Raw genomic sequence first — 27335 nt, 5'->3', positions numbered from 1 at the left:
CCAGACCATGGCTCAAGAGGAAGAGGCTGTTCCCTCACCCCCCCCCCCCCCCCCGTGCGTACTGCAAGGGGCAGGTCTTCACTGTGGGCCCCACAAATCCATATAGCAGGGCACCCCCTCGGGGAGCACAGGCCTGAGGCCAGAGCGACTCACCATGTTTGGCACGTTGGTGACTGAAGCATTCTTGATGTCTGCAGGGAAGGGAGGCAAACTGTTGACCAGGTTCTGTTTGCTGGACAACTGGGTGTTCACGCCAGGAGCCCCCATTTGCTGCCCTCCAGTTTGACTAAAGGGTTGTCCAAATGGACTGGTGTTGCCAGCCATTCCCATCTGAAAGAAAGAGAGGCGACGTCAGCTGTCAGATGTGATCACGTGGAAGAGGGTGGGCCTCAGAAAGGCTCGCTTTGACCCAGCCACGAGAAGTTGTTATTTCCTGTGAAAAACTCATTTCAATGATTAAACGAGGCTCATTCTCAGGGTTCCGAGTGAGAACTGTGAACAGGCAAGGCTCAAAATGAAGAGGCTGCTCTGGACAGCCGCGCCCCCCCACCCCCAAGCTAGTGCTTGCCCCCCCCCCCGCCACCCCCCAGGACAGCGGCAGCAACACCTTGAGAAGATGACCACAAAGGGGGCCCCTCCAGCTTGATGATGCTCTGCTGGTTAGTGTCTTTAGGGGTCCCACCCTCCGATTCAAACTAAGTTCCTGTTAGTTCAGAACGCACAGCAGACGCACGGACTGTGACATGACGCGCGGGGCTTGCTTCAGCACACCCGGAGGGGGAGAGGCCCTCGGGGCCAGCCCTGGTGGGTGCTGGTGACTCCCGCCCATCGCCATGTGGCGGGGACTGTTCCTTTCCTCCCTGAAAACCACAGCTTTGGACCCAGGTGCCTCCCAGGACACCTTTCTCGCCTATAAGGTGAGCGTCACCCACACGAGGAGTCGCACCTTGTCTTTCAGCTCCAAACTCCCAGGCTGCGGACCGACGCGCACCACGACTGACCCGTTCCGCTGAAATGCCCCATAAACACACAGACAGGACTGGCCGGCACAGCCAGAGGGCTCTCTGTGGCAGCTCCCCACCCGGCTGGGCTGCCACCCCCTCGGCTGACTTTCTCACTCTGGCAAGTAAGCACCTTCGTGCTGCCACTTCTGCCCTTATTTGCTTCCCTGGAGTAAACGGAAACCTTTAAATTCTACTGAAATTCAAATTCAACTTGAGTGAGCTGTAACAAAAACAAATTCTTCACTAATTAGGCTCAACTCGGAGTTCAGACTACTCAATCACCAGGAGGCAACAGCTCTGCGTAACTTGAACACAAGGGCCTTTCTGGTCCTCGACCAGGCTCTTCAGTTGTTACTAGAAACTCAGACGAACTGAAGGAAGAATTTGCATTTTCATAAAGTATATTAAATTAACGCCATCTGACAGACGTCTCTCAGAATTTGCTTTATAGCATAGGATCAAACACTGTTCTTAGAGGCCTAAGAACGTGTGGAAAAACACAGTTACGATTTCCAATTCCTAATTTCATTTTAAATTTTCTCTACTTAGGTCCAATGAGCCTGGCGCACCAGGAGACGCGCTTTGCTCACAGCTCCGTCCTCACCGCCCGCTCAGAAGGGGCGCCAGGGCCTGGCCGGCTGGCCGTGGGGCACAGCCGTCCCCCGCATCACGCACGCGCACCCTCATGCCTTCAGTCACCCATCACGAGCCAAATACGTGCTCCAGGAGGACGCTGCTAGTGGCAGCGGAGAGGCCCCGTCCCTCCACACACACAGACGCCAAGGCAGTAACAGCAAGGCACAGAGGCGAGAACACACAGGTGCCTGTGGACTCCAAGCTCACCTTGTTGAGAAGAGTATTTCTAAGACTTTGCAAAAACTTTGACAATAATATTCATGTGATCATCTTGCCAGGCTGTAGTTTGCTGGCCTCGTCGGCTGGGCACCACTTGCCTGGTCAGTCTCTCGGGCCGCAGACCTTTTAACTGATGGAAGGGTCCGGGCCTGTGGAGAGAGCACTGGACCAGATGTTACCAGGGGTCGCTCCACCCTGTCCAGGCCCACCTCAGTAGGAAGGAAACCACCTGCACGTGGCTGTGATCCTCCCGGGCAAGAACCAAGTCAAGCGAAAGGTCACAGGGGGCAGGTAAAGAACACCCGTCCTCACAAGCGACTGTGTATTTCAGAAATAGGACAAAATTCTACCTCAGCCTGTGACACCGAGCACAACTCCCAAGAGGAGCAGAAGGCCGGCCTGGGCCCTTGGCGCCAGATCAGGCTCCGAGGCCAGGGCTCAGGCCCCTAACCCAGAGCAGCCCCACCCTCTCCTAACCAGTCAGCACTGACGGGGAGATGCAGGAGCTCCAACAGGCGGCGTGGCGCCTCCCAACGAGGGGGCCTACTCCTGTCCTCAACTGTCTCCCGGCAGAGCCTTCGAGAACCAAAAGTCTACTTGCCAGCCAGAGCTGGCAATTTTGGGTAAAAGCCATTTGCTTCTAGCCATCTGTCCTATACATATCATGCTTTGATCAAGCTGCACCTCGTGGGCCCCAAGTCTAGGCTCACACACACAACAACCTATTTCTCCTCATTTCCCACGAGGTACTTAGCAGCGATTTAGTAAACAGCTTTATTTTTCAACCAAAGTATATCAACGTCTGGTTTAAGGCTGCCAGAGGAACCATCACATAGACTTTTCACTGAATTTTAGAAAGAACAGCAGAAATTGGTGACCATGGAGTCACTGGTGAATTACAGAGCATGCACACAAGTCCAGCGATGGAATATAACGTTCTGTCTCACCCAAGAACCCGGCAGGTCAACACTGCCTTGCACTCTACTCTTTCAGAGCCCCTCTAAGCATTCAAGTTCAAGCTCAGAAAATAAGAAAGATAATTATAGTTAGTACCTGGAAAAGGGACAAGTTCTCCCACAGTGAAATCCAGACGAGAACCCATGGGGCCCTGCCGAGCCCCTCACAAAGAGCCCTCTCGCGGTCAGTGTGCCACCCGCCTCTGAGCGCCCCTTCCTCTGTGCCATGCCCGCCACATCAACAAGAGGACAGGCACGTTGGCCAGTTTGCATGTGAGCGCAGACAAGCTGGACAAGAAGGGGGGCCGCGAGGCGAGATCCCAATGCTGGCCCCCTCCCGCCAGCAAGGATGGGGGTATCAGCCTCAGGAAGAATGGAAGGCACGAGGTCTGAGACACCTCTCTGTAGAGCTTGAAAAAGTGAACAGTGCCCCCACGAGCGTTACCGCTGAGACAGCCGGTGTGGGCAGGCTCCGGGGCTGCCTGGCCAGTGGTGGGTGACAGTCACCCGCAGCAGAGGGACGGCAGGCCCTGTGCTCGCACCCAGACAGACGCACTGCAGACACGCCACGACGCTGCAGCAGGTCCTGATCACCGGACAAGCCACCCCCAACCGGTCCTGGGCACAAAGCCAGGATGCAACTTGTTGCCTCCTGGGACAGGCGCCTCCTCTGTGTCCCAAGGCCCCACAGCATGGTCGGTGCCTGATGAGTCCTTGGGGAAGAAACCCCAAAAACGAACACTCCAAGAGATCACGGCACCAGGCAGACTCTGAGGACAGAGGCCCTCGAAGACCCACTGCCCCGTCCCTGAAGCCAGGCGCAGCTGAGGTACCAAGTCAGAGCGGCACTGGAGAGGCATCAGTAAAGGTTTCCTTCCTCTCCTCTGGATCCCAAGGCTAGCGGCAGGCGGAGTGGATGGGACAGGCACACCCCCCGCCGCCTTCCCCCAATACCACGCACCCTGGGGGTGGTTCTCCAGGATGAGGTGTGGGGCATCTGGCCAGAAAGCACAGCGGCTCCCCCGCACAGTGGCCACAGGCCAGGAGACCCTGAGTCCCTGCCGCAGCCGGGGAGGCTGACCCCTCAGGCCCCTGGCTGCAAGCAGCCTCCTCGGCCCACCTCAGCGTGGGGCAAACTCCAAGGTCTACTCAAGTCACGACAGGACAACGATCAGTAACACTGAGGAGAAGACAAGGTCTGGGTTCCCAAGAAAAGGAGCCGCCCCTGCCCTGGCACTAGCCCAGAGAAAAACTGTATCTGCCTCATCCAATCTGGCCACAAACTGGGGCCCACAGAACTGTGGGGGGTGGGCGTGGGGGAGGGCGTCTCCAGGGACCAGCGGCATCTGTGACAGCAACTAGCCTGGGATCGCCCTCTCGCTCCTCTGTGGGACGGGGACAGAGAACGCCTTCTTCACAGCTCAGGGGACCACAGATTGTAACACCCCCCCCCCCACGATCAGCAGCTCAAGGTGGGGCGCCAGGTCCGTGGGGGAGGCTGCCACACCCGCACCACTGTGTGTGGGGCACATTTTGAGAGAAGCATCCATTAATACATTCTGAAAGGGGGGCCGAAGAGGCCCTGAAGATTCGGAATGCCTGCCTCAGGGGCCCTCCTCTGCCACCCCATACAGCCCTCCTATAAACACCCTGCCACGTCCAGGCCCGCTCCAGGCATCACTCACTCACACAAACCCGCGCCCCACAAATGACTCCCTGATTTTCACCCCCAAGGGTCCTCTCGAGAGGCAGGCTCGCGGGCAGGATGGGCGCCCACTGCTGGCAGCCCTGGGTGCGGCTGCACACGTGTGGCCAGCTGAGCGCACCCTGGACAGAGGCGAGGGGAGGCGGTGCAGGGCAGAGCTGGACAGCCAGAGTCGGGCTCCACGCCGCCATCTCCCTCGGCGGTCAGGCCTTCAGACGCGCTTCAAGTGGCAGCAGAGGCCGAGTCTGATGTGGTTTCGACGCGCCCACTCCAGCACGCCGCTTCACAGCGAGCTCTTCGGCAGTTTCCCTCACACCTTGACATGCATTTAAAACCACAGCACGCAGCCGTGCCACCAGAGGAAGTGGGGGGGGGGGCTGCCGACGCTGGTCAGCAGTGGAGGAAACAGCACCACCGCTCACAACCTGCCAGGGGGGACAACGGGACAGGGTAGAATTTTCAGCTGAAAGGCCTCAGAGAGCACGCGGCCAACAGCGCTGTGCGGAGGAAGGGCACGGAGGCAGGAGCCCGCGGCTCGGCAGAGAACGCGGGCCGGCCCCAGCCCTTCCTAGCCTGAGCAGGACTGCCCGGGCCCCTCTGGGCCCATGAGCCTTGCTGGCCAGAGACGGGAGCAGTCACCAAGACCAGGCGCCGGCAGCCTAGGCCAGGGCGCCGATGCCAGCCCAATGGCTGCTTTTGAAAAATAAAACACACTAAACACGACTTGATCAGAACACAGCCGCAAACAATAAAATTCAGAGGCTGTGAGCCGGGCTGAGTGTGGACGCTCCCCCATCTGAGGGTGGGTCTGCCACCTTGCGGCTGCGTGACCTGGGGTAGCTGACTAGGACCTCTCGGGCTTAGTGCCTATAAAATGGAGAAGATAGAACACCCCCTCTTTGGGTTGTGGAGGATGAACAAAGTCACCCACACGAAGTGCTCAGGCGAGGGACACAGCTCGTGTTGCAGGGTCGGCCCAGTCTGCCGTGAACAGGCCTCCGAGAGCCCGGGGCCACCTGATGCGACTCCTTTCATGAGTGTCATGACTGTAATGACACAAGTGAGCCCTTCGCAGACGGCAGGACCGCGGGAAGCCAGCTGGCACCACTGGCATTTGGTTATGAGACATTTTCAGAGAAACATCAAGTAAACATGTGACAAAATGTGTATTTACTACTTGTAGGATGTACTTTTTTTTTTTAAAATAATAGATTTTATTTTTATATTCCCCATACAATTGCAACCCCCTCCCAATTGCAGGATGTACTTTCAATAGAAAATAATTTTCAAATTGTCCTAGCAAATCATAAACGCCTCCAGTTTTCACTCTAGACTGCATTCCAGCCTTAGAACAATATTCGGAATGTCCACCTCAAATTTAAAGTGGATGATAAATAATAATATATGATCAGAATACCCTGGTCTAACCCTCATGGGTTGATATTCAAATCAAAACATAGATATGGCGCCTCCCTGGTGGCGCAGGCATTAAGTCTCAGTGCTGTCAAGCTATCGCCAGCCACTGCGGCCTGAGTTCGATCCCCAGGCAGGGAGCTGACCCACAGGGCGCAGCAGACCTCTCTCCTGTCTCCCCGCTGCTCCCCAAGGCAGTGGATTTCAGTGTATCAGCCTGTTCTGCTCCCCACTCTGTCTCTGGTGAGTCCTCTCACCCCCCCCCCCCCGCACTTCTGGCCTGCACCCCAGTTCTTCTATGCATAAATAAGTAAATCTTAAAAAAAAAATTAAAAAGAAATGAACAGAACATCCACACAAAATAAGAAATCGATGCAACGCTGCCTTGCACGAGGCCGCAGCAGCAGCAAATAAAGCTCCCTGCGACATGGTGCCAGCTGACCTGCTGCTTCACCTGCTGCTTTCGGCACCTGGCCCTACACCTGCAAAGCCACAGCGCACAGAAAGTATGTAAAATACAGCGCAGCTTAGCACACCACGAGCAAAAACCTGCCGAGTCATTTAAGAGCCAATGACACGGAGAAGAGCAAGCCTACTGTGGCCACATCACCTGGCAGCCGGCAGCACCAGGCACCAAGGGAAGCCGTTTTCATGGAAAGACACGGCTGCGATCGGTTGTCTGCCATCGCCCACTCACTCCTGGAATCCCGCCAGCACCTCCGCTTGGCAAATAAACAGCAAGTGGAAATAGGCAACAGACAGATCCCAATGCCAAAGACATCGCTTGGCAGGTCAGAGTCACCAGGAGCAGGAGGAGCAGGCTGGAGACTGACACGAGAGCCCACCTCTGCCGGACTCTGCTCCTGGAATGCTGCACGCGCAGAAAGCGCTCAGGCTGCCGTGTGGGCCCAAGGTCTGCACACCCCTCTAGATGGAACAATCGCAACGGGTGGGTAAAAAGTAGGCGTCTCCTCGGGCTCTCACCTGGACGAAGCGTGACCTGAATGCGGCTCAGGAAGCACAGAGACGGGAGGTGGGGCAGCTGGCCACCGCCGCAGCCTCGTTTACAGTCACACAGCTGCTCAGGAAACGTCCAGCCATAAGACCAGTGCCTGCACCAGCAGGACGCGCGCCCCAGACCCGAGTCAGATCCCAGCACGAGCCGGAGCCCAGGCAAGGTCAGCAGGGCCACGGCAGTGCCGGCTCTGGGCTGATCCGGGCGCGACTGCGGCCACTTCTGTCCCTTCCCAAGTCTCGGTGCTCCGCTGCTGCCCATCGCTACTCGGTGATCTTGAAAGTTCCTTCTGATCCTCAAATCTTTTTGTTTTAAATATGCTTGAATGTCATGAGGGCCACACTCCTGGAAAGCCCAGTTATTCGGTGACAACCGGGTACTCTGAGTCCACAGTCAAGTGCCCCCCTGGACCCAGAGCACAAGGCAGCAATGCTTCTGATGGGGCCATGCGGGTGGCCAGCTGTCTGCCCAGGGGGCCGGGCACTCCCTGCCACAGCGCACACAGGGTCCACTCCCCATCACTGCGCATCCTCCACACCCGGGCAGAAGGCACAGCAGGGCCAGGGCAAAGCCGTCCCCGAGAGGGCGCTGGGGCGCACAGACGCCTCTCCCTAGTGCCTCCAAGCCCTCCTCACTGTGTAGGCAGAAAAGCGGCCTCTCCGGGGTTGAGCACCCCTGTCAAGCAAAGTCAAGTCAATCAACCCAGCAGCGGCCATGGGAAAAGAGAGGGAAAGTGCGGGCAAGAAAAGGGGACTGCCGTGGCCCGTGAGACCAGGGAATCTCCACAGAATCTGCCCAGCGGGGCAGAAGGTCGCGCTCTTAAGAGGTCACCTGGCGCGCTACTGAGGTCTACACCCAAACCTCTGCAGGAAGGGTCTCCGGCCAGGGTGAGCGGACTCTTCCTCCCCACCACGGACTCACAAAATCCACTTGAAAAGTGACCAAACAGCCAGGGGAGGAGGGGGGGAAGGCGGGGGGTGCGCACACAGCTGCCCCGGGCAGGGCGGTGCGCGGAGAGGGCCGTGGGGCGAGACCACGGCCACCGCTCTATCACGGACGAGAGGGCCGACCTGCGGAGGAGTCCACGCGTCCTCTACACCAGCGCGGGAAAACCGAGCAAGTTGTTTCGGCAGACAGCCGGCAGCCCCCGCGGGAAGGCAGCCCCCGGAGGTGAGCAGGAGGACCCCAGGCACCCCACCCCCCACCCCGGCTCAGCTGCAGAGGGCACAGGAGCGGATAGTCATAAAGTCAGGTCCTCCCTCATTTCTTAAATGTCACCCATAGTCTCAAACTAGGAAATGCGCTCAGACATACCACTGCCTCAAACACACAGGACCCGACTTCTCGCTAAAAACTGAATCATACAAAATAACACATACGGTACAGTAGATGATGCTGATGGCATGGAGAGTGACTTTGGGGAGGGGACAGAGCAGGAACAGGAGGACCCTGGAGAGAACTGTAATGCTCCAGAGCAGGCACCCCCTCCTGAAGATGACGTGCCCGAAGTGCTCGGACAAGGAAAGTGGGAGATGCTGGCGCCGTGGAGGCATTCGACCAGCTCCCGACTATGAAAGGCACTAATGACTGACAAGTGGAAAAGCTCCTGGTACACTAAGTTCTTTGAAAAGCATGCAGAACATCTACTCTCCAGCAGGCACACACACGCGGAGCAAGGAAGAGAGAACACCGGAATATTTACTAGTGGTGATTCTAAAGGGCTTTTCGATTTCTTTCATGTACTTTCTGTGTCACTCAAATTCTTTTACAAAGCACCGTGTTGTCGTGAGGAGGAAAAGTTGTTTCTTAGAGCCGTTCTCCGTCCAGCCTTCCCAGCGCCGTGACGGCAGGACGACCTGACGCCGGCTGCACACCGGCATCCAAAATACCATCAAGTGACGTCAGACACGGAGCACAGCAGGGGAGCACTACCTGACTGCCAGAGCTCCAGCCCGGTGGGGCATGCATCAAAGTCGCCCTGGCTAGACACTTGATCTTGGCCAAAGGGCCAAGAAGCGATAAAATTGCTCGGTTAGGACGTGGCTGTAAGTGGTCACACTGGGCTCAGGCGTCTTATGCATGGGCCAGAGGAGGCCCGAACTCACTCAGTCACTGCCCTAGGAGACATCTATCCCCACAGCTTGCAAAGGCAGCTGGAGGGAGGGAAAATACCGGCAAACTCAACCACCAGCCCATCAGGCTCTCAAAGGCTGACACTGCTCTCACAGCTCCTGTTTGTCAACCTGGCAATAGTCTGGGTGGCCCTAGCACAGCACTGCCTGAGGGCACCGCTCCACCCCAATCTACCTGCTACCTGAGCTTGGAGAGCAAAAGGCCAGAGACCGGACAGCCTGAGTGTTCAGACCCCAGACAGAAAGCGAGTCTACCCGTCAGCAACCCCTGTGCCCGAAGCAGCTCTCAGCTCCAGCAGTACGCGCCCAGCTCCGTCAGAGTGGGCATCCTCCAGCACGGCGGCCGGGTCTCCAAGTCCACAGGAGAGGACGAAGAGGCCCCGCCCTGGCTGGGAGTTAATCAACATGTCTAAGGAACCAGCTAAGATCAACCAAGAGGCAAGCGCAGTCTCAGGGAGAAGCATCAGCCCTGACACGACACGTGGGAGCTGGAGCCCGACCTCTCAGTGGACCCTGCAGACCCCAGGGCCACAGCATCCGTCCTGCAGTCGCCTGCACCAGCACTTTTGCTGCGATCAGCCCTCAGGCAGCACCAGCACCCCTGTGGAGCCACGCCTGCCACCCCAGGAGCACTGCTGCCCACCCCAGTCAACCTCCAAGGCAGAGCGCCAGGTTCCCAGAGGAGAAAACACACTCTGTGACCCCACGGGCCTGTGCCTTATCTCTGCGCCCCGGCCTGTGCCCGTTCCCGGCGCACAGTCGCGCACCGCTGAAAGCACCGGGGCCGCCGACTTCCTCTTTGTGACTTCAGCGGAGGAGTGAAGGAAAAGGCCCGAAAACCACGGTGCCCGCTCAGATCTTGAGGCGGCTTTAAGACCTCCTCCCACAAACAGAGCACAGCACATCTCTACCGTCAGGCAGGAGTGTCTCCGAGACGATATCTCTTCTGCAATACCCGCGCCAGACAGGCTGGCGTCCCCCCCGGAACTCTCAGTTCTGCCCATTTCTTGCCTCGCTGCAGGAGTGAAAGGGGCTTGTTTCCCAGCCCATCCTTCATGAGCGCGGCTGAAATCATGGAAACGGGTAAGGCTCGTTACGGAGGGCACGGCGTGTCCACTACAATCACGTCAGTCGGGCCATGCACCATTTTTCAAAAGGCGCGAGCCCAGGCGCACCCTCTCGTCCTCTGACAGCTAAGGACACACGGGGGCGCCGACAGTCCGCACTGTCCGCCGCGCTTGCTGGCCAGAAGAGACTCCCAGGAAGCAGCGTGCCGACTCCCCCAGAAGAGAGGCAGGACGTCCCCTCACCTCCTCAGTGTGGGCTGGGTAAACAGGAGGGGCTGGAAGGGAGGTTCAGCAGAGGCACCTCCAGACCAGCAATCAAGAGCAACGTCGTCCGCTTCAGGATGTGACCCACGAGGATGAGCCCCAAGCCCCAGGCTCCTCCTGAGAAGAACATCAGGCAGCTCCCGACAGAGGAGCGTCCCGAGCAGACCCCACCGGCCTCCGCGAAACCGTCAAGACTTCAAACACGAGGAAAATCGGAGAAAATGTCACCGCAGCAGGAGCCGAAGGAGACACGCCATGAAACACGGCCCGGGGTCCTGGGGCAGAGGGGGGAGGCACCGCGGCAGGCGACAGCGGCGCCTGCCTCTCCACCGCGGCTCAGGACCCGGACGGGGACTCGGCGAGGGGCATGGGGGGGCCGCGGGACGCTCCGCGCGAGCTTCCAATTTTCCTGTGAACTTGGTCTTTTCCAAAAAATAAAATCCATTAAAAATTTTGAAAAAAAAAAAAAAAAAAAGAGGATAAATATCAACAGGACGACAGTATTCTTTGCTCTTCTGGGCCGAGGAACTGAGACAGCCCCGCAAGCCCACCAAGCAGACCCTTCCCCGCGCAGGACGTAACCCGAGGAGCTCACCCGGCGGGCAGAGGCGCCCGTCCACAGACGTTCAGAGACACGGGCGGCGCCGGCCTCCCTCACCGCAGCGCGCACCTTCCTCCTGGTCCTGGTCCGCGCAGTCGCGCAAAACCTGCTCGGCTGAGTTCCCTTTCCAGCCCGAGAGCCGCTGCCCGAGGAGACACGGCAAGGCTCCGTGCAGCTGGGCGCTTCTAGAGTGGAGCAGGCGCTCAAGCCTCGTGTAGGGCAAAGAGCAGCCCCGGGAAGTCAGACTGGCTCTCCAGCCCCTCCACCCTACCTGCTCTGGGGAAGGAGGGAGCAGGCGCTACCCCAGCGCATTCTGAATCCTGTCGCAGTGCAGGCAAAATGGTGCATAGGAAAAACAAACTCCGGAGCGAGAAGAGGGGACAGCCTGTCCAGGTCTGCTGCTTCCTCTCACGTTTCCCAAGTCCCTTCCCGAGAAACAGAAAGGCAGCTCGGGGGTTTTATTCCGCGTGGAGAACAGACATGGCGCTGGCCGCACAGGATCGTCAGACACGAGACCAAAGCAGGATCCTGGAGCGAAGCACCGGGCCCCGCACACCTGAGTGCTCAAGCCTGGCTGCTCTCCCCTCAGGACCCGGTTCGAGAAGAACGGCAGCTGTCCCACTCACAGCGGGACCACGCTGGAATTCATCGCTATCTCCTCCATAAAACTGCAAAAACTGTCAGAAGTATTGCAAGGTGAACACAAAATTCTAAATGTTTTCACTGGGTGACAGATGGACAGCAAATGACCATCCACGGTAAAGAGAACTCTCTGAAGTATCGCAGAAGCATTCTGGAGAAGTCCATCCTAGAAGTCGTGCTTCGGACCCATTTATGCAGAGAGCGCCAGGGTGAGCTTCGCGACGGTTCTCCATGGAGCAGCCCGGGCAGTGAGAAGAGGGGCCATGCCGGCTCCACTCCCGAGGCCTCCTGGATCCAGATTTACGTTTCAGCCAGACCCCCGGGCGCTGGGCACTGCCCGAATCTACGCCTCAATCTGGGGCAGGTTCACGCCGGCTCTGGGGGCCATTCCCAAAACGCCTGCGTGGGTGGGAAGCTCTCACAGGAGGGCCACGAGCAGGAGCTCCAGCAAAACCTGGGTTTGAATTTGGCGCCATCTTGCAACTGTGACCTAGCGCAAACAGCCGATTTCTGCGTTTCAAGCTCCTCCTGGCTGAGCAGGTGCAGGTGACCTCGAAGTGCAGGCACCACCCAGCCTCGGTCCCATCTCACCGGGGCACTGTCCTGCAGCCTATCGGAAGCAGCCATGTCTGTCTCAGCGGCTCACAGCTTCTGGGCCCCATCACCCAAAGGCTACTTGGTCCATTCCTATCAGGCCAGTTTCCCAAGTAAGAAACCACAGGCACCGAACAGCACAATGCAGAGACCAAGAAGGGACACGGGGCATTGGGCAGAATGTGAGCACAGGCTCCGGAGAAGCTGAGGGGGCACAGGAGCCCGGGGGGGTTGGCGCTGAGCCCCAGAACAGGTGGGGCTTCGGACAACGAAGGGACGACGCTGACCAGATCCAGAGCGGTGCAACGAAGACACAGAAGGTCTGACCCGCCAGAACACCGGAACTGAGATACCCCCCTCCACCACCACCCCAAGACCGAGTAGAAGAAAATTTGTAAACAAATCTGCAAAGTCCTCATGATGCTGAGTTAAACCGCCTGCCACGACATTCTCTGGGGCAAGACAACACCCAGCAACAGCAACGCGCCCACAGCATCTGCGGCCATGGCAAGAGCATGCAAGTGACAGCAATGTGTGGCCACGACAGGGAATGCAAGCGACATAAAACCAACCCCAAGGTAACGGAGACTTTGGAGGCAGCCTTCCAAAGAAGGGCAGAAAAGAAACCAACAGCAAGATGTGAGCCCTAACCCCAAATGTATCACCATCAAATGTAAATAAATTCACATTCTGGTTAAAGAGCCAAGATTTTCAGAACAAATGAAGAACATTCAACTATGTTCTTTATGAGATGCACTTAAAAAATACACAGACAGGATGGTGAGAAAGACAGACTTTGCAAACACTAACCATAAGAAAGCAGGAGCGGCTAATGAAGAAAAAGTAGATTTCCACACAAAGAATATGAAGAGAAATGAGGACGATTTCAGAAAAACGGAAAATTCAATAAGCCAGGCAGACACAGTGATGCAAAATGTAGCTCCAACATAATGAAAGGGCTTTAAATGCAAGAAATAAGTAGTCAGATGACCCTGTGATTAAAGGAACAAGTAACTATCCGTATAGCTGGATAAGTCAGTACTCTTCTCTCAAAAACTGACAGAAGAAACCAGGAAATCCGTGAGGACAGAGGTGATTTGAACAAAATGGACCAGCTTATTCGAACTGAAGTTTACATACCCAAGTATATGGAGAAGATTCACAGAGATGGGCCACATGCTGGGCCACAAAGCAAGTCTCACTAAGTCTCAAAAGACAAAAATCATCAGAGCAGTTCTCTGGCCACACAGTTAGAAATCAAGTAACAAAATATCTAAAAAGTTCCCAAATATTTGGAAATTAAGCACCATACTTCTACATAAAAGAAATTACAAGTAAAATATAAAAATACGTTGAAACAAATGATAAAAACAAAACATGCCAGAATTTATGGGGTGCAGTGTAAAGCAGCGTTTAGGGTGACTGCTGTTGCTCAAATGTTAAAACTGGAAGAGTCTGAAACCAATGAACTAAGCTTCGACCCAAGACGCTAGGAGAGTAAAGGAAACCCAATACAAGCAGAAGAAACCAAAGAAAAATGGTATAGGAAAAAAAAAAAAATCGATAAATTCAAAGTTGTTTAAAGTATCAATAAAGCTGACAAGCCCCTATCTCGACTGATCAGGGAAAACAAGGGTGGGACACAAGCCCCGGGAGTCAGCGTGGAAGGGGGACACTGGGGCTCCCTGGAGGCGGCGGTATTAAAGGAATCGGGACTATTACACACACTTCATGGGACATCAGCGAACACAGACAAAGTGGTAAATTCTCTGCGAAATTCAGATTACCAAAATTAAGACTAAAACGGAAAATTTGAACCCGCCTAGGCCTATTAAACGAAATGAACCATGAACTAAACAGATCTGGAGTTTCCTACAAGGAAAACTCCAGACCCAGGAGAAAGGGATAAATAATACCAATCGCAGACAAACTCAGAAAAGAAGGGGAGCGGGAACAACCCACAAGTGATTTTATGGAGTAAGTACATTCTCGATACCAAAACCAAATGAGGACATTGCAAGAAGAGATCGTGGCCTGCCACCTCCAGCGAACGCAAATGCCTCCACGCCAAATGGCAGCTTAATAAATTAGATCCAGCAACCTATAGAAAGGTGACCCTCTCGGCACAGTGAGGCTGTCCCAGGGACAGAAGGCCGGTCAACACTCAGAAGTGCACCTGACCACAGAATAAAGAAAGTCTCTGTGGTCATGTCAGAAGACGCAGAAAAAGAAGGTGGTGGAATTCAGGAAATGTGATGGAGACTCGGCTGGCAAGAAAAGCCGGGTACTGCCTCAGCTCAAGGCAGGGCAGCTTGCAAGGGTCAGCTACAAACAGTGCTCCTCCACAGGGCAAACTGAGGAGGGATGTTTTCACTTCATAAACACCGTTCTGGAGGGCTAAGGCAGAGCAGTCAACTCAGAAAAACAAAAGGCATTCAGATTAGAAAGGAAGAAGCACAACTGTCTTCATTCAAAGACAGCACGACCTAGAAAATTCTAAGGCACCTACCAAGTAACTAATAAGTGAGCTTAGGAAGGTTACAGGACACAACATTAATACAGAAAATTCAATTTATATTTCTCCATACGAGCAGCAAACAAATTACACAGTGACACAAAATCTAGAGACGGCTGTGAGGACCCGACCAGCCCCGCTCAGCACTGGCGGAAAGGCTGGGGTGGCGAGCGGGGAGGGGAGAACACGATGGTTCCGTGAGGGCCAATAAGGAAACCTGCTGTGTCCGCGGGCAGCCGCGTGTGCATCCCTTTTTCTTTGGGTTATTTTTTAATCAATCCTTTCAAGGAACATGAAAGCCATTCTCAGGTTGGGTTGTGGGGCACAGACAGACGGGCCAATGGCTGGGCTCGGGGCACAGGCTGACCTGGAGTCCAGAACAGACCCCGCCTTCCTCCAGTCAATCCCATTCCTAGTTACCCAACAGAAATCACAACTTACGTGTCTGCACAGTGATTTGTGCAAGTGTTACAGAAGCTTGACTCTAAACTTCACAGAATAGCTCTAAACTGGAAACCACCACAGTGTCCATGAACATGAGCCTGGCCGAGCAAATCACAGCACCTTTGCACAACGCCAACTACCGAGCAAGAAAAAGCACTACTGATTCGGGCAACAACACGGGTGAAGCGCAGGCTCCCGCGAACTAAGGAAGCCGTGCCGATAAAGCACACACCGTATGAGTCCATCTACAGGAGGCCTGCGGCCACGCAAGACTCCCCCTGGGTGACAGCAGTCGTAGTGACCGTCTGGGCAGGCACAGGGAGAACGCAGAGGCGCTCTCTGGGCTCAGGGAAATGCCTTGTGTCTTGACAGGGCGCTAACACTTAAGGCCTTTGCATTTCACTCTATGTAAATTGTACCTCCAAAAATAGAGCAAAACAATAAAATATTCAAAAAATTAATGCATGTAATTCTTTACCTCCAGATAGTAACAGCTGACCTTCAGGTGGTAAAGTAACAAGGCTGATGTGTGTTTTCTTACAAGTCTTACTTTTAAAATGCTCATGGGGGGACTTAATCAAGTCAGGATTCAATGTGGCATTTATACCAAGTCGCTCAGTTTGTGTTACAGAAAATGTTACAAAGCTTAGAGGAAAAAAGAAATAGGACCCTAACTTTAAAGAGATACACAGGGCCTCCCTGGTGGCGCAGGGGTTGAAGACAGCGCTATCAAGCCACTGGCAGCCACTGCCAGCCACTGCCGTCTGAGTTCGATCCCCCGCCAGGGAGCTACCCACGGGGTGCAGCAGACCTCTCCTGTCTCCCCGCTGCTCCCCTCAGCAGTCTCTCTGGTGAATCCTCTCACCCCCACACCTCTGGCCTATACCCCAGTTTTTGTATGCATAAATAAATAAATAAATCTTAAACAAATACATAATAGAGGAGACTGGTGGGGAAAACATCTAAAAACTTAGCAGGAATTGCGGATCGGGTGATAGGATTAAGAGCAGACGCCAACTATTTCTGTTGGAAGACACCCTCTGATTATCACTTCACATGTTCTGTGGTTATCTCATTCTTTGTAAGAAAGTTCACAAGGAAACCAGGCTCAGTGCTCAGGGAAACCCCCCCGGGGGACCCCCCCCCCCCCACTGAAGGATCTCTGCGATCCTGCAGGATAGGAATTATATTATCCCTTTTTAATCTACACAACAATTCTCAAAGGCAGGTACATTATTATCCTTATTTAAAAGACAAGAAACTAAGACCCAGAGAGGCCACCTAATTTCCCCACAGCTAATAATTAGTGGAGGCTGGATCTGGGCTGCAGCGGCGTCCCCTGGAGGCCGGCCGCTGCAGGCGCGCGGCGGGCAGGGGGCTTCCCGCAGGGATCGGCTGCCCCTGCCCCACAGTAAGCACCTCGGGCTCTGTCTCTGGGCAAGCCATTGGCAGGCCACAGACAACCTCATTTGATGAATTTTAAAAGAAATCAACCGTACGGATGACTTGGGCAAACACAGGCTCCCGTGTGGAGGACAGCTTTCCGGCAGGTCCCGTGGGGGGAGCCACTCCCCACATGCTTCACATTGCTACTCAACACCTGTGTCCAGGAGCTTGAGACACCCCCAGCACAGCGCAATTCAAGGCTTTCAGTCTTTTCTTTCTATGAATTCGTCATTTATTTCCACTGCCGTTGTTTGTAAAAAGTCAAATCATGATTTGCTTATTTAATGTAAAATCCCTTATTTTCTTTGCTCTACCTTAAGGAACAGATGAGGTGGCATTACATGAAACAGAAAAAGCATCAGACAAATGTGCAGTTTCTTGGGTTAAACACTAAACATCTGAATCACTGCTGCAGGGCAGAGGAGGCAGGTGAGCCGGGCAAGCCTCTTGCTCATTCTTCACTGACTATATTCTCCAAGTCCAGCCCCTTCGGTGCAGGTGCTCAGTGGGCATCCTGCCCTGTGGGTAAAAGAAATGCACATTCTCAGGCCCTGCTCTAAAGCTGCTGAATCTGAAACTCTGGAGAGGGTCCTGGATCCAGCACCAAGGCACCTGCAGAGACGCATCACACACTCAGGTACAGGGGCCAGGGCCGCTGCGCCACTCCAGGAGACCAGGGTCTGAGCCAGAGCCTCACCCCCAGAGAGAGGTACAGGCGCTAGCATTCCTGCTCACAGTCTAAGGAAGACTTTCCCAAAACTTCATCAAAAAATAAACCCTAGGGCCTCCCTGGTGGTGCAAGGGGTTAAGCACCGCACTGTGGAGCAATCCGCAGCCTCTGCAGCACGTGTTCGATCCCCGGCCAGCCAGGGAGCAACCCACATAGCGCAGCAGACCTCTTCTGATTCGCCCGCTGCTCTCCTCAGCAATGTGTTTCGGTCAGTCTGCCTGTTCTGTTCCGCACTCTGTCTCTGGTGGATTCTCTCACCCACCCCCACCCCCCGCCTCTCTGGCATGTACCCCGGCTCTTGTATACATAAATAAATAAATCTTAAAAAAAAAAAAAAAAAACAAATAACCTTAATCTGTGAAGAATGCTTTCTACAAACTATTTTGGCCCCTTTTCAAAGATTTGTTACTTACAAGAGAGGAGTAGAAGGATTTCTAAGGCCATACAAGCAAATCCTCGTTGACCTTAGAATGAAAAGGCTCTGGAGCAGGGACCAAAACACACGGCGGCCCCTGCCCTCAGCATCCCCTCTGCTACCCTCCCTGTGCGAGCCCCTCTCAACTCCACCGGCAGGAGGGGCTTGAATGCTGAACAGCTTCTAAATCTCACCTAAATGTGCCGTTTTTCTTTCCATCTAAAGGACAAGTGTTTGGGTTGTGTTCAGTAGAAAAACAGAACATGCTAGCAGGAAGATAACATAATCAGGTGTTGCTATTTCTGAAACAGAAAAATCATTTCATTTTTTCAATCAGAGCATGCCGCGTTAACATTAACATTACTGGCAGGCTGCTGAAAGAGCTCGTGTTTTCTATTTTAAATATTTTTCTTGAAGAGTCACACAAAATGAGAATGAGAAAGAGGAAATTATCACGAACACGCAGAATGTCCAGAACTGTAAGATTTTTGCATAACTCTAAGTTAGATGAATGTTAAAGCCTAAATGTAAAGAATCTGTATTAAAATTATAAATTGCAAAACTGTCCTAAGAACAGGCTACACAGGCCAGTGACCCAGGGGCTGCTGGCTGGATGGCGGGCCCACGCTGTTCCTCTCCTCTCCGGGTGTGTGCAGGGAGCTAGTGAGCGCCGCCCCATGCCCCCACGATGCTGTGCCCCCATGCTTTAGTCTGTAACGGGCAACAGTAACAGTATCCCCTTTATGTTTTGTTTTTTTTTAATATCTTTTTTTTTAAACTTTTATGGTTTTTTAAAATTTTTATTTATTTATTTATTTTAGATTTTTATTTATTTATTTATACAAGCACTGGGTACAGTCAGAAGCGTGGGAGGGTGAGAGGATCCACCAGAGCCAGAGCGGGGAGCAGAGCAGGCAGAAGGACCGAAGGACACTGCTGAGGGGAGCAGCGGGCGGCAGGAGAGGTCTGCGCGCCATGCGGGACCCTCCTCCGGTGGCCGGGGAGCAGCCGGGGATTGAACCAGCGCCGAAGAGGCTGCAGGCAGCTTTGCAACCCAGCGCTCAACTGCTGCACCACCGGGGAGGCCCTCCACTTTATGTTTTTTAATGAATAAACAGTTAAATAGTTTTCCCTCAAAATCACAGATTTAGACTTTCCTAAAGGAAAATATCTTGATCCAAAAGACCACAATACTAAGAGGCAAAATAAACAGAAAACAGCAAAACTGTTGTCAAAAATCTCAAGTCAATCCTGACAGAAAAAAGCGTCAGGCCCTCAGGGTTTTACAGGTGAAGCAACTCCATTCTTCAAGAACAGATTACCTGAATGCTAAGCCATTCCAGAGAATAGATGCAAAAAACTACCAAATTCTCTATCAAGTTAACATGGCACGAATATCAAAACATGACAAAATACACAAAAAACTACAGGTCAATCTCACTATTGATTAGTGAGAAGCAAAAATTCTCAATGAAAAAGTAACAAGTAAAATTCAGCAGTGTATTAACTTTTAATTTCGCAGTTACAGAGATGGTTCAATTTGATATTAGGAAACCTACTGAGATAATATGTTTCATATACATAAAACTAAAGAAAATAAATTCACAGGGTAATCAACCATGGGTGTCAAAAAAAAAAAAAAAGGAATTTGACAAACACCAACATCCAATAAATGAAGACTAGATTGTGTCCCAATTAAAAATGTCTACATCCAGAGCTCACGCTGCACCTAATAATGAAACACTGTTTCAGGCATCTACTTAAGTCAGGGTGCCTGAAAGCATAAACATTGCTGGAAACACCTGCAAGAATGCAAAGGATGACCCTGCACTAGGAAAGCTCAAGAAAATCACCTGAAAAAGAATTAGAATAAATAAGAGAACCCTATAACGTGGCCAGATCATTACAGCGGTATTTATCTATTGATATATGACACACCAGTTCTCCTATATTGAAACAATGCAACCCCAATAGCAACATAAAAAGCATAGACACACCCACAGACAGACGCACCTACTGTCCCCCTGTGGCAGCACAGGCCTGCACCTGAGACTCGACAGGCATGTGCAGGGGAAGGCGACGCAGGAGCCGCGAAACTATTAAAATGTCTCATTTCTCGCTAAAGGATTTACGAAGTCCCATCCAATCCCAATCAAATCCCAAGATTCTGAAAGAGTCTGAGAAACAATTCTCAAGTTTTTCTCAAACAACTGTTCCCGACTGGGGCGCATGACCCCCCAGGAGGCCCGCACCTGCGTGATACTTGTGGACACGGGCTCTGACTGAACTGGTCTGCGGCAGGGCCCGGGCGTCAGGTTTTGAGAACTCCCAGGTAATTCTGACGAGCAGACGGGGCGAGGAGCCACACATCTGGACAAGACTCTTTTAAGAACAGCAAAGGAAACACTTTGACGCTCTGACATTAGGAAATATCAGGACAGGGACAGAGGGCAGTTGGTTTCCTCACACACCACAAGCTGCCATGCGCGAGGGGACGAGTTTCTGACACGGGGCGAACCAAGATGGAGGCAAAAGAAAGAGTCCAGGATTAAACCCAGAGCCCAGAGCTCTTATTTTTAAAAACTGCAGAAAACATCCTGAACATGGACTCAGGAGGACGGTCTGCCCGAGAGGCATGTGCCCGAGAGCGCGGGCGAGGGCAGGGGCTCTGACGGGCGCCAGCTGACAGAGGCGACCCACGTTTTAAAGAAATGTCCTCAGGGCCCTAGATATTTTAAGATGACGCAAGTCTAAGACCAAAAGTTGAAGAACTCTTGCCGCCTGCTTTGGTATAGGACTTAAACCCCCAAAGCAAGCACTTCTCCTGCCCGCGGGGCCTCCTATGAGCGAACCCCAGAACCCCAGCCCCCGCGCATACAGACCCGCTTCGGGGGGGGGGGGGGGGACACGACACGACACTGAAGTTCACGTTCCCCTTCGCGAGTGTTTCAAAAGAGACAAATGCAATTCTATTGTTTCACTTTTATTTCTCAAGTTGCTAATAGTCCTCTTCCCACCTAGGAGAGTCACAGCTTTCAACGCTTGCATCAACCTTGCTGGGAATCTGTTTTCTGCTCTTATTCCTGCTTTTATTTGGCACAAATCACATCCCAAGAGCAGTTCAAGCTGTTTCCTGCGTTCTGGAATTTGCTGTGCCAAACGCGCCTGCGGTGGGGTCGGCCTGCACCCTCCACCCCACCAGCTTCCCTCTTTCTCAGCTGCCTCCTCTGTCTGGGCATCGACCTGCCCTGTTCCCCAAGCAGCCCCTACTCTCGCCGCCACTGGTATGGGTGGTGGCCGCAGTCCTGCCTTCCCCGGGCCCAGAGGCGCGGCCCAGCCCGGAGTCAGAAGCTCCCGGTGATGCTCACACACCTAATTCTGGGCCCTGGCCCTGCCGTTCCTGCGCTGGAAAGTGCAGCAGCTGGCAGCCCGTCAGCGAGGAACAAGTGGAGACTGACAAGAGGTACCTCACCAACTGGTTGTAAAAAGGAAAGCGGGGTAAAAAGGAGGCAGAGCTGCCTCTGCGGACGCATGACGCACGGGAGGCCGATTCCCGGCAGAAGCTGTCTCTCTCAACAGGTGGTGGAATCTCCACCCTTCTCCTCAGAGGTGGGGATCGGGCAATCAGCCCAACTGCGTTTGCTGTCTTCAACGGCCTGACACAGAGGCCACCCCACATGTGGCTTCCCTGAGACTGCCCCCTCCCAGCACCGGCAGAGATCTGCAGCCCAGGGGGAAGGGCTCCGGACACCAAACCTGTCTCTTCCAAGTCTGAGGGGCAGGAGGACAGGAACGTGCCAGTCCCCCGGCCTGTGGCACGACCTGTGGGGAGAGGCCCCGCTGCTAAGAAGCACGCGACGCCCCGAGTCCCTTACCTTGGTCATGCCTCCTGCCTGTGCCGTGTTCAGTCCCCCGTGACCGGCGATCTGCGGGGACACCTGGGTCAACGTCTCGGCCAGCACGCTGCTCGCGGCGCCTTGCATGGCGGGGGCGGGGTATGGCATTCCAGTTCCCCTTCCTCTGCCGGCAGCGCCAAGAGATCCGTTCATGACTTGCGCCTGTCCTGGCTGGGCCTGGTTCATCAAACTGTGGCCAGAGTTACTATTGAGGAGGCCGGGGTGGGTCTGGCTAAAGCTGGCGTTCATGCAGATGCCAGGGCCCGTCTGCGACGTGGCGGGACTGCTGGTCACCAGCCCCACCTGCTTTTGTGCTTGCGGATTCAGTGCTTGGGAAGCAGGCGGAGTGGGCCCCGAGGTGCCGGCCGCCTGTTTGGGCAGGCTGGGTGCTGAAGAATCTCCCTGGCTCAGAGGGCTCTTGCCCATGGCGCCCAAGCTGGCCAGGTTCGCACTGTTCGGCGGCCCTGGGGCCTGGCCCCCCAAGCCCGGCTGCACAGGGCTGCTGGCGCTCACATTCCCGAGTCCCGGGTTGATGCTCGAGCCGCTGCCGCCTCGCAGAAGCTCCGACAGTTGTTTATGTTTGGAGGCAGCGTCTTGAACAAGGTTCCCGCTGTTTAAAATGCCTAACTCTCCTCCGTTGGGAATCAGCTCATCGGGAAGATCATTTTCCAGGTCAAACAATGATCCAAAATCTAGAAATCAAAGAGAAATGGAAATGAGGCCCTGAGCACCACGACCGCCTTCCCGCTCGCCGGGACCGTGACCTGAACCCAGCGGGGCGCGAGGACCCGCCCTCGCATGCCTGAGGGTCACGTCAAGATGATCTGCTAATCCACTGAAAACCAAAGCGTGGAAGAACCGTTTTCAAATTCTGAAGAGGGAAAAGCTAAGCACAGACGAGCAGAAAGCCAGGCCTACTAGATTTCATCATTACTTCAAAGCAGGAATTGGGCCCTGCGGTGTAAGGGCAGATGCAGATCGACCAATTACCAAAAAAAAAACCCAAAAAACAGGAAGTCAAAAAATTTTAGAATTATAACATTAAAATGCATGTAAAGAAGTAACTGGGCCTCGGGTTAGATAAACAGTGATTCAGGGGGAGTGAAATTTAAGCTTAAGTAATTATGTAATAAAAAGTGAACTATCAAAGAAAATCCAGCCCTACCAGAAATGAGATCTCTCAAAAGAGATCTCTCCCAGAGTGTTGAAGCAGCAGAAAATAACAGACATATATAGAAACTAAAAATAGTTAAAAGTAAAAAAAAAAAAAAAAACGAGAGCTTGAAAAATACTTGCATCATCTGAAAGGGGTTGGTGTTACACACACACACACACACACACACACACACACGACCCATGCTGGCACCTAAGTGCAAATGCACGAGGACATAAGTGCACAAGTGCCATGGGGAAGCGGCGCGGCAAAGAAAACCAGCCGCCCCCGGTCCCCATCATGAGCCAGCCAGCACCTTCTCCCCGGGCCCTTCTCAACAGAACATTGCTCTGACACGGTCCAGGCATCATCTCTGCTCCTGCACGGCCATGGATTCAGCCCACCGCCACCTGCTGCCCACGCGTGTGCAAAGGACATGCTGTGCGTGTGGGGAGGTATTCACCCCGGCTGGGCCACAAAAGCAAAGGTGCGAACGAAGCAATTTGGCCTAGAGGTCACAGCTACCAGCCCCGGCTGCCTGCCTCCGGCCCCAACCCTGTGGCCAGGCCCCACTTTCCAGCAGCGTGATCCTGGGTAACATGTTAGACTTTCTGTGCTGGTTTCCGCAGTTGAAAACCAGGGTGACAGCGGCTGCTACCTGTCACGGAGTCGTGAGGCTAAGTGAACAAACGTACAACACTCAGAACAGTGTCTGTAGTGAAAGTATTTAGTAAGTGCGAGATGCTTGGAAACTGCTAGCCATTGTTTGTTTGGAGGCTTAACAAATTGCCGCACAACGTAAGCCATTACACACCTATTACAATATTTACGAAGACGGCAGAGATGCAGGAAAACATGCCGTGCAAAGACATCCAGACGGAAACTGCGCGAGACGGCAGAGGGGAGGTCAGGGCTACAGCAGGCAGTGTGGCAGGGCGGGAAAGCGACATGCCAAGGAGGAACAGTGCAGGGAGGTGGCGGTGGGGAATGTGTGGGGCTTTCTCCTTCCAGCTGCCCATTGTTGGAAGATGAAGAGCCTCCTTCTCCAGGGAAGCAGACCCCAGTGACCGCTCACCCACTCCCCACGCCATCCCCGCTGGCTGCCTGGGCAGTCCCCCCACTGGCGCCAGCGTAAAGGGGTAAGTCACCCTCCACTAAAGGGGTAAGTCACCCTCCACTATCATGTCCCTGGCAGGTAACACCGTCTCAGCTCAGGGGATCACAGGCAAGATGGTCATGTAGTTCCGGAAAAGGTTTCTTTCCTCATAGTGATCAGAAAGAAACCTCCCTTTTCTTCATCCCACTGCGTCACAGAGCTGTGACAACCGTCTTCAACCGCAGGAGACACCCCTCACAAAGGATGGCTGTAGCCCAAAACATGAACGCCTGGGTTCTTGAAGCCATCACGGAGCTGAATGACCCAGCTCAGGAGGCCTCACAATGCACGGCACGCGAGGGAAAAGCGTACCCGATCTTGTAAGCCACGTAGCGGGGCTGAGGGCACCGTGCGGTCTCCGAGCCCGTGGGTGAGGTCCAGGTCCATGTGGCACATGCTTTGTGGGCACGGGGCTACCACTCACCCTCGACCCTTCTTTCCACGGCACCTCCTTGTGACCCCACCTTCCAGCCCACAGGCCGCCGTGCAGAACTGGCAGCCACCTCCTGTCAGCCTCCAAAGTGCCCCACACATGCCTCGTGCCGGTGACTGCTTCTCCTGACTTGCTGGTGACAAGGTGGACACACCCGCAGGAGTGCACACTTGCACACACACCTGCACTTTGTTTCTGTGGACACTGTGCGAGCAAGCTGCAGGCGACCCCCTCCTCCAGGCCCTTCTACACTCACACTCTGCCCACTGTCCCAGTGTTATGCCCACATCTACCCTCCTGCAACGCAACTCTGGACGCAGGGCCCCCCGTGGCCATGTCTCTCTGTCTTGCCCCCTTTGGTCTACAAAGCTTCCCCAGGCGCTCTCTCGCAGCTGACGTTTCAGAAGCCTACGGGCCAGCTGTCTTGTGGAGCACCCCTCCGTTCGGGTTGTTTCCTCAAGGTTACAGGACATGCAAGTGCACCAAGCCTGGACGCAGCAGACGCCCTGAGAGTGAGCAGCCTCTGCTCCCGGCGCGGTTTGTGGGTTCTGTCCCCAGCTTTCCTGCGACTGTGTGGTACTGAATCTGGAGGAGCCCCGAAGTCTCCAGACAGAAAAATCATATCCAAAAAAAAGATTCAAAACAACCTCCCACCAGCACAACTCCTGTTTCTGTCAACTCGTGTCTCTAGCCCTATGTCCACAGGCCCGCGCCCTGTTCCTCGGGGATCTTCCGAACGAGGCCTCTTGCTTTTTCTTGACACAATGGTCCACGAACATGAAAATGAAACTTCGCCTGACTCTGAAAGGGGCCATTGTGACGCGGGCCAGCTTCCTTCCTACTTGCTCAGGGAAGAACCATGAGCTCCACGCACTTTGCAGCGAAGCGTGAGCCGCCCCCAAACTCCCCTGGCCCTTCTGCGCATCCCTGAGCCCTCTGCCTAGGAGGGGACCGCGGACAGAGAGCAAACCCCAGCTCAACACGGCAGGACCAGCATCGGGGCTGCCAGCTCTGCGTGGGAACTGGAAATGGAAAAGGCACTTGGAAGCGGAACCCGAGCTCACGTCCTGGCCAAGGCAACTAGTCCCTCGTCCCCGAGCAAACGGGGAGCCTGTGTGTCTCATCCCTCAGGTGAACCAGGGACCGCACCCCGGGACGGGCAGAGCAGAGCGCCTGTGTCTCAGTCCCTGCTGGTCTGATTCTACCTGCACAAAGAATTTACTCTAAAGTTTCTTACCGGGAGAAACTCACTCACCCTCCTATCACTGTGAAACGTGCCCGCTTCCTTTCACGGTGTAAGGTTACCGTGCACACGTGCACACACGCGCGCCCGGTCTTGGGCAGAGGCTTGGGCTTCCATCTCTGACTGGGCTGCCACATTTTGTTCACCCTGACCATATTTTCCTCACTCTGCTTCAACCCAAACCCATCACGGCTGCTGGGGTGCAGGCGGGGCCGCCAAGTTCTGCTCATGTCCTCACCCACCAGTCCACACACCTACGAACAAGCACGCAGCCAAGTACCTCAGGTGTGGCTTTTTAAATGGCGAGACAGGTCACGTGGGGCTGTGGAAGGCACATCTAGAGCCACACGTCATCTCGCCATCACAGCCACCAGGCTCGGTTGAACAGACGATAGAGCCAGGATGTTGCAACACGACGCAGCCACGCTCTCCGCACCGAAGTGTCCCAACGCCCGGGTTGAGCAACACCAATCTGAATCATCGGAAGTTCCTAAGATGCAAGATTGAGCACCACCACTTCCCAGCCCAGGGCCGTCGTCGTGCGTCCCCTCTCCCCCCACCCCCGAGTCACCAGGGGACCAGGGGTGGGAAAAGCTGAGGCCGGACCTCGTGGGCTTAACAGGGGAGTTTCCCGGAAAACAGCCAACAGCCACAGCCGGGACCAGGAATCCTCCTGCTCTGGGAAAGGGGGGGTGGCGGGGGGGAGGGGGCGGTCCTGGCCACCCACCCAGAGTCCACCCCTTCCATGGAGCTGATCTGAGAAAACACAGCCTCCAGCTCCTGGGTCTGCCACAGGCACACAGGGCTGCCGCCGCCGGGTCAGACCCTGGGCAGGCCACGGGCACTGCACCCCCCTCCCGTGGCCAGCACCTCCCCACCCTGCCAGGGCAGGCCCCGCGCCCCTTCGCACCCGTCTTTATCAGAAGTCAGTGCTTCCCCTCGAGGAAGGACTAGACCGCTGCGGGCGCTCGGAGAGACAACTGCGTTTTCCTGAACTAACTAGGTGCGCGCCGGGTCCGTCTGTTCAGCCAGGGGCAGTTTGAAAACAGTCCTGCTTGGAGGAGGCTTCACACGCACCAGCTGAACAAATCACTCACAAAACAGCGTTCCTCGGGCTTCCAGTTTCTCTTTCTGTCCTAACGCTCCATTTTTTCATGTCAATTGTATTTCAAACCCCCCAAATCTCTGTGTTGGCAGAACCACTTTTTCCGTCAAGGCGAGTCCACATCTGTTCTCCACCCCGCTGGCCCGGCCTGGCGAGGGTCTCCACGCTCTCCGCCCCCGGCCCGGTGCAGGCCGGTGCAGGCCGCCCCGGCGCCCGCCACAGAATGCCAGGTCCTGTCCCCACCTGCGCGCAGACTGAGGGCACCACAGGGCGCCGGGGCCAGGGGACACACAACGGCACCGTGGACGGTTACAGTCCGGCCCAAGCTAGGAAGCGGGATCCCGCCTCGGTGCTGCCTTCCTCCCGCAGACACAGAGAGAGGCGCCCAGCTAGGAGCTGCCCGAGGGTGACACCGCTGGCGCCTCCTCCTGCGCCGCCTCCTCCTGGTGTCCGTGGTCCCTGCTCCTGCCCGCCGGCGTCCCGGCCCCGCGCACGGCGCGAGGCGGCCACGGGAGGACCCGACTCCAAGAGCTTCTCCAGTTCCAGGCGCA

At 54.8% G+C, this 27335-nt stretch overlaps 1 protein-coding gene across 2 annotated transcripts in view; it reads right to left on the bottom strand.

Moving 5' to 3' along the window:
• CREBBP (CREB binding lysine acetyltransferase) overlaps positions 1 to 27335 on the bottom strand; it is a gene marked incomplete at both ends in the record, with an annotated part of 95755 nt that overhangs the window by 53481 nt on the left and 14939 nt on the right. For both annotated transcript variants that reach the window (XM_084249385.1, XM_084249386.1), the window contains 2 exons: positions 154 to 330; positions 21674 to 22386. In XM_084249385.1, coding sequence (XP_084105511.1) covers positions 154 to 330; positions 21674 to 22386 — 890 coding nt within the window. The remainder of the gene's footprint in view (positions 1 to 153; positions 331 to 21673; positions 22387 to 27335) is intronic.

This window comes from Talpa europaea (assembly GCF_964194135.1).
Source record: "Talpa europaea genome assembly, chromosome: 12".
Classification (NCBI taxonomy): Eukaryota; Metazoa; Chordata; class Mammalia; order Eulipotyphla; family Talpidae; genus Talpa; species Talpa europaea.
Note: the sequence above shows the minus strand (reverse complement) of the source record. Positions and strands in the feature narration are given on the sequence as shown.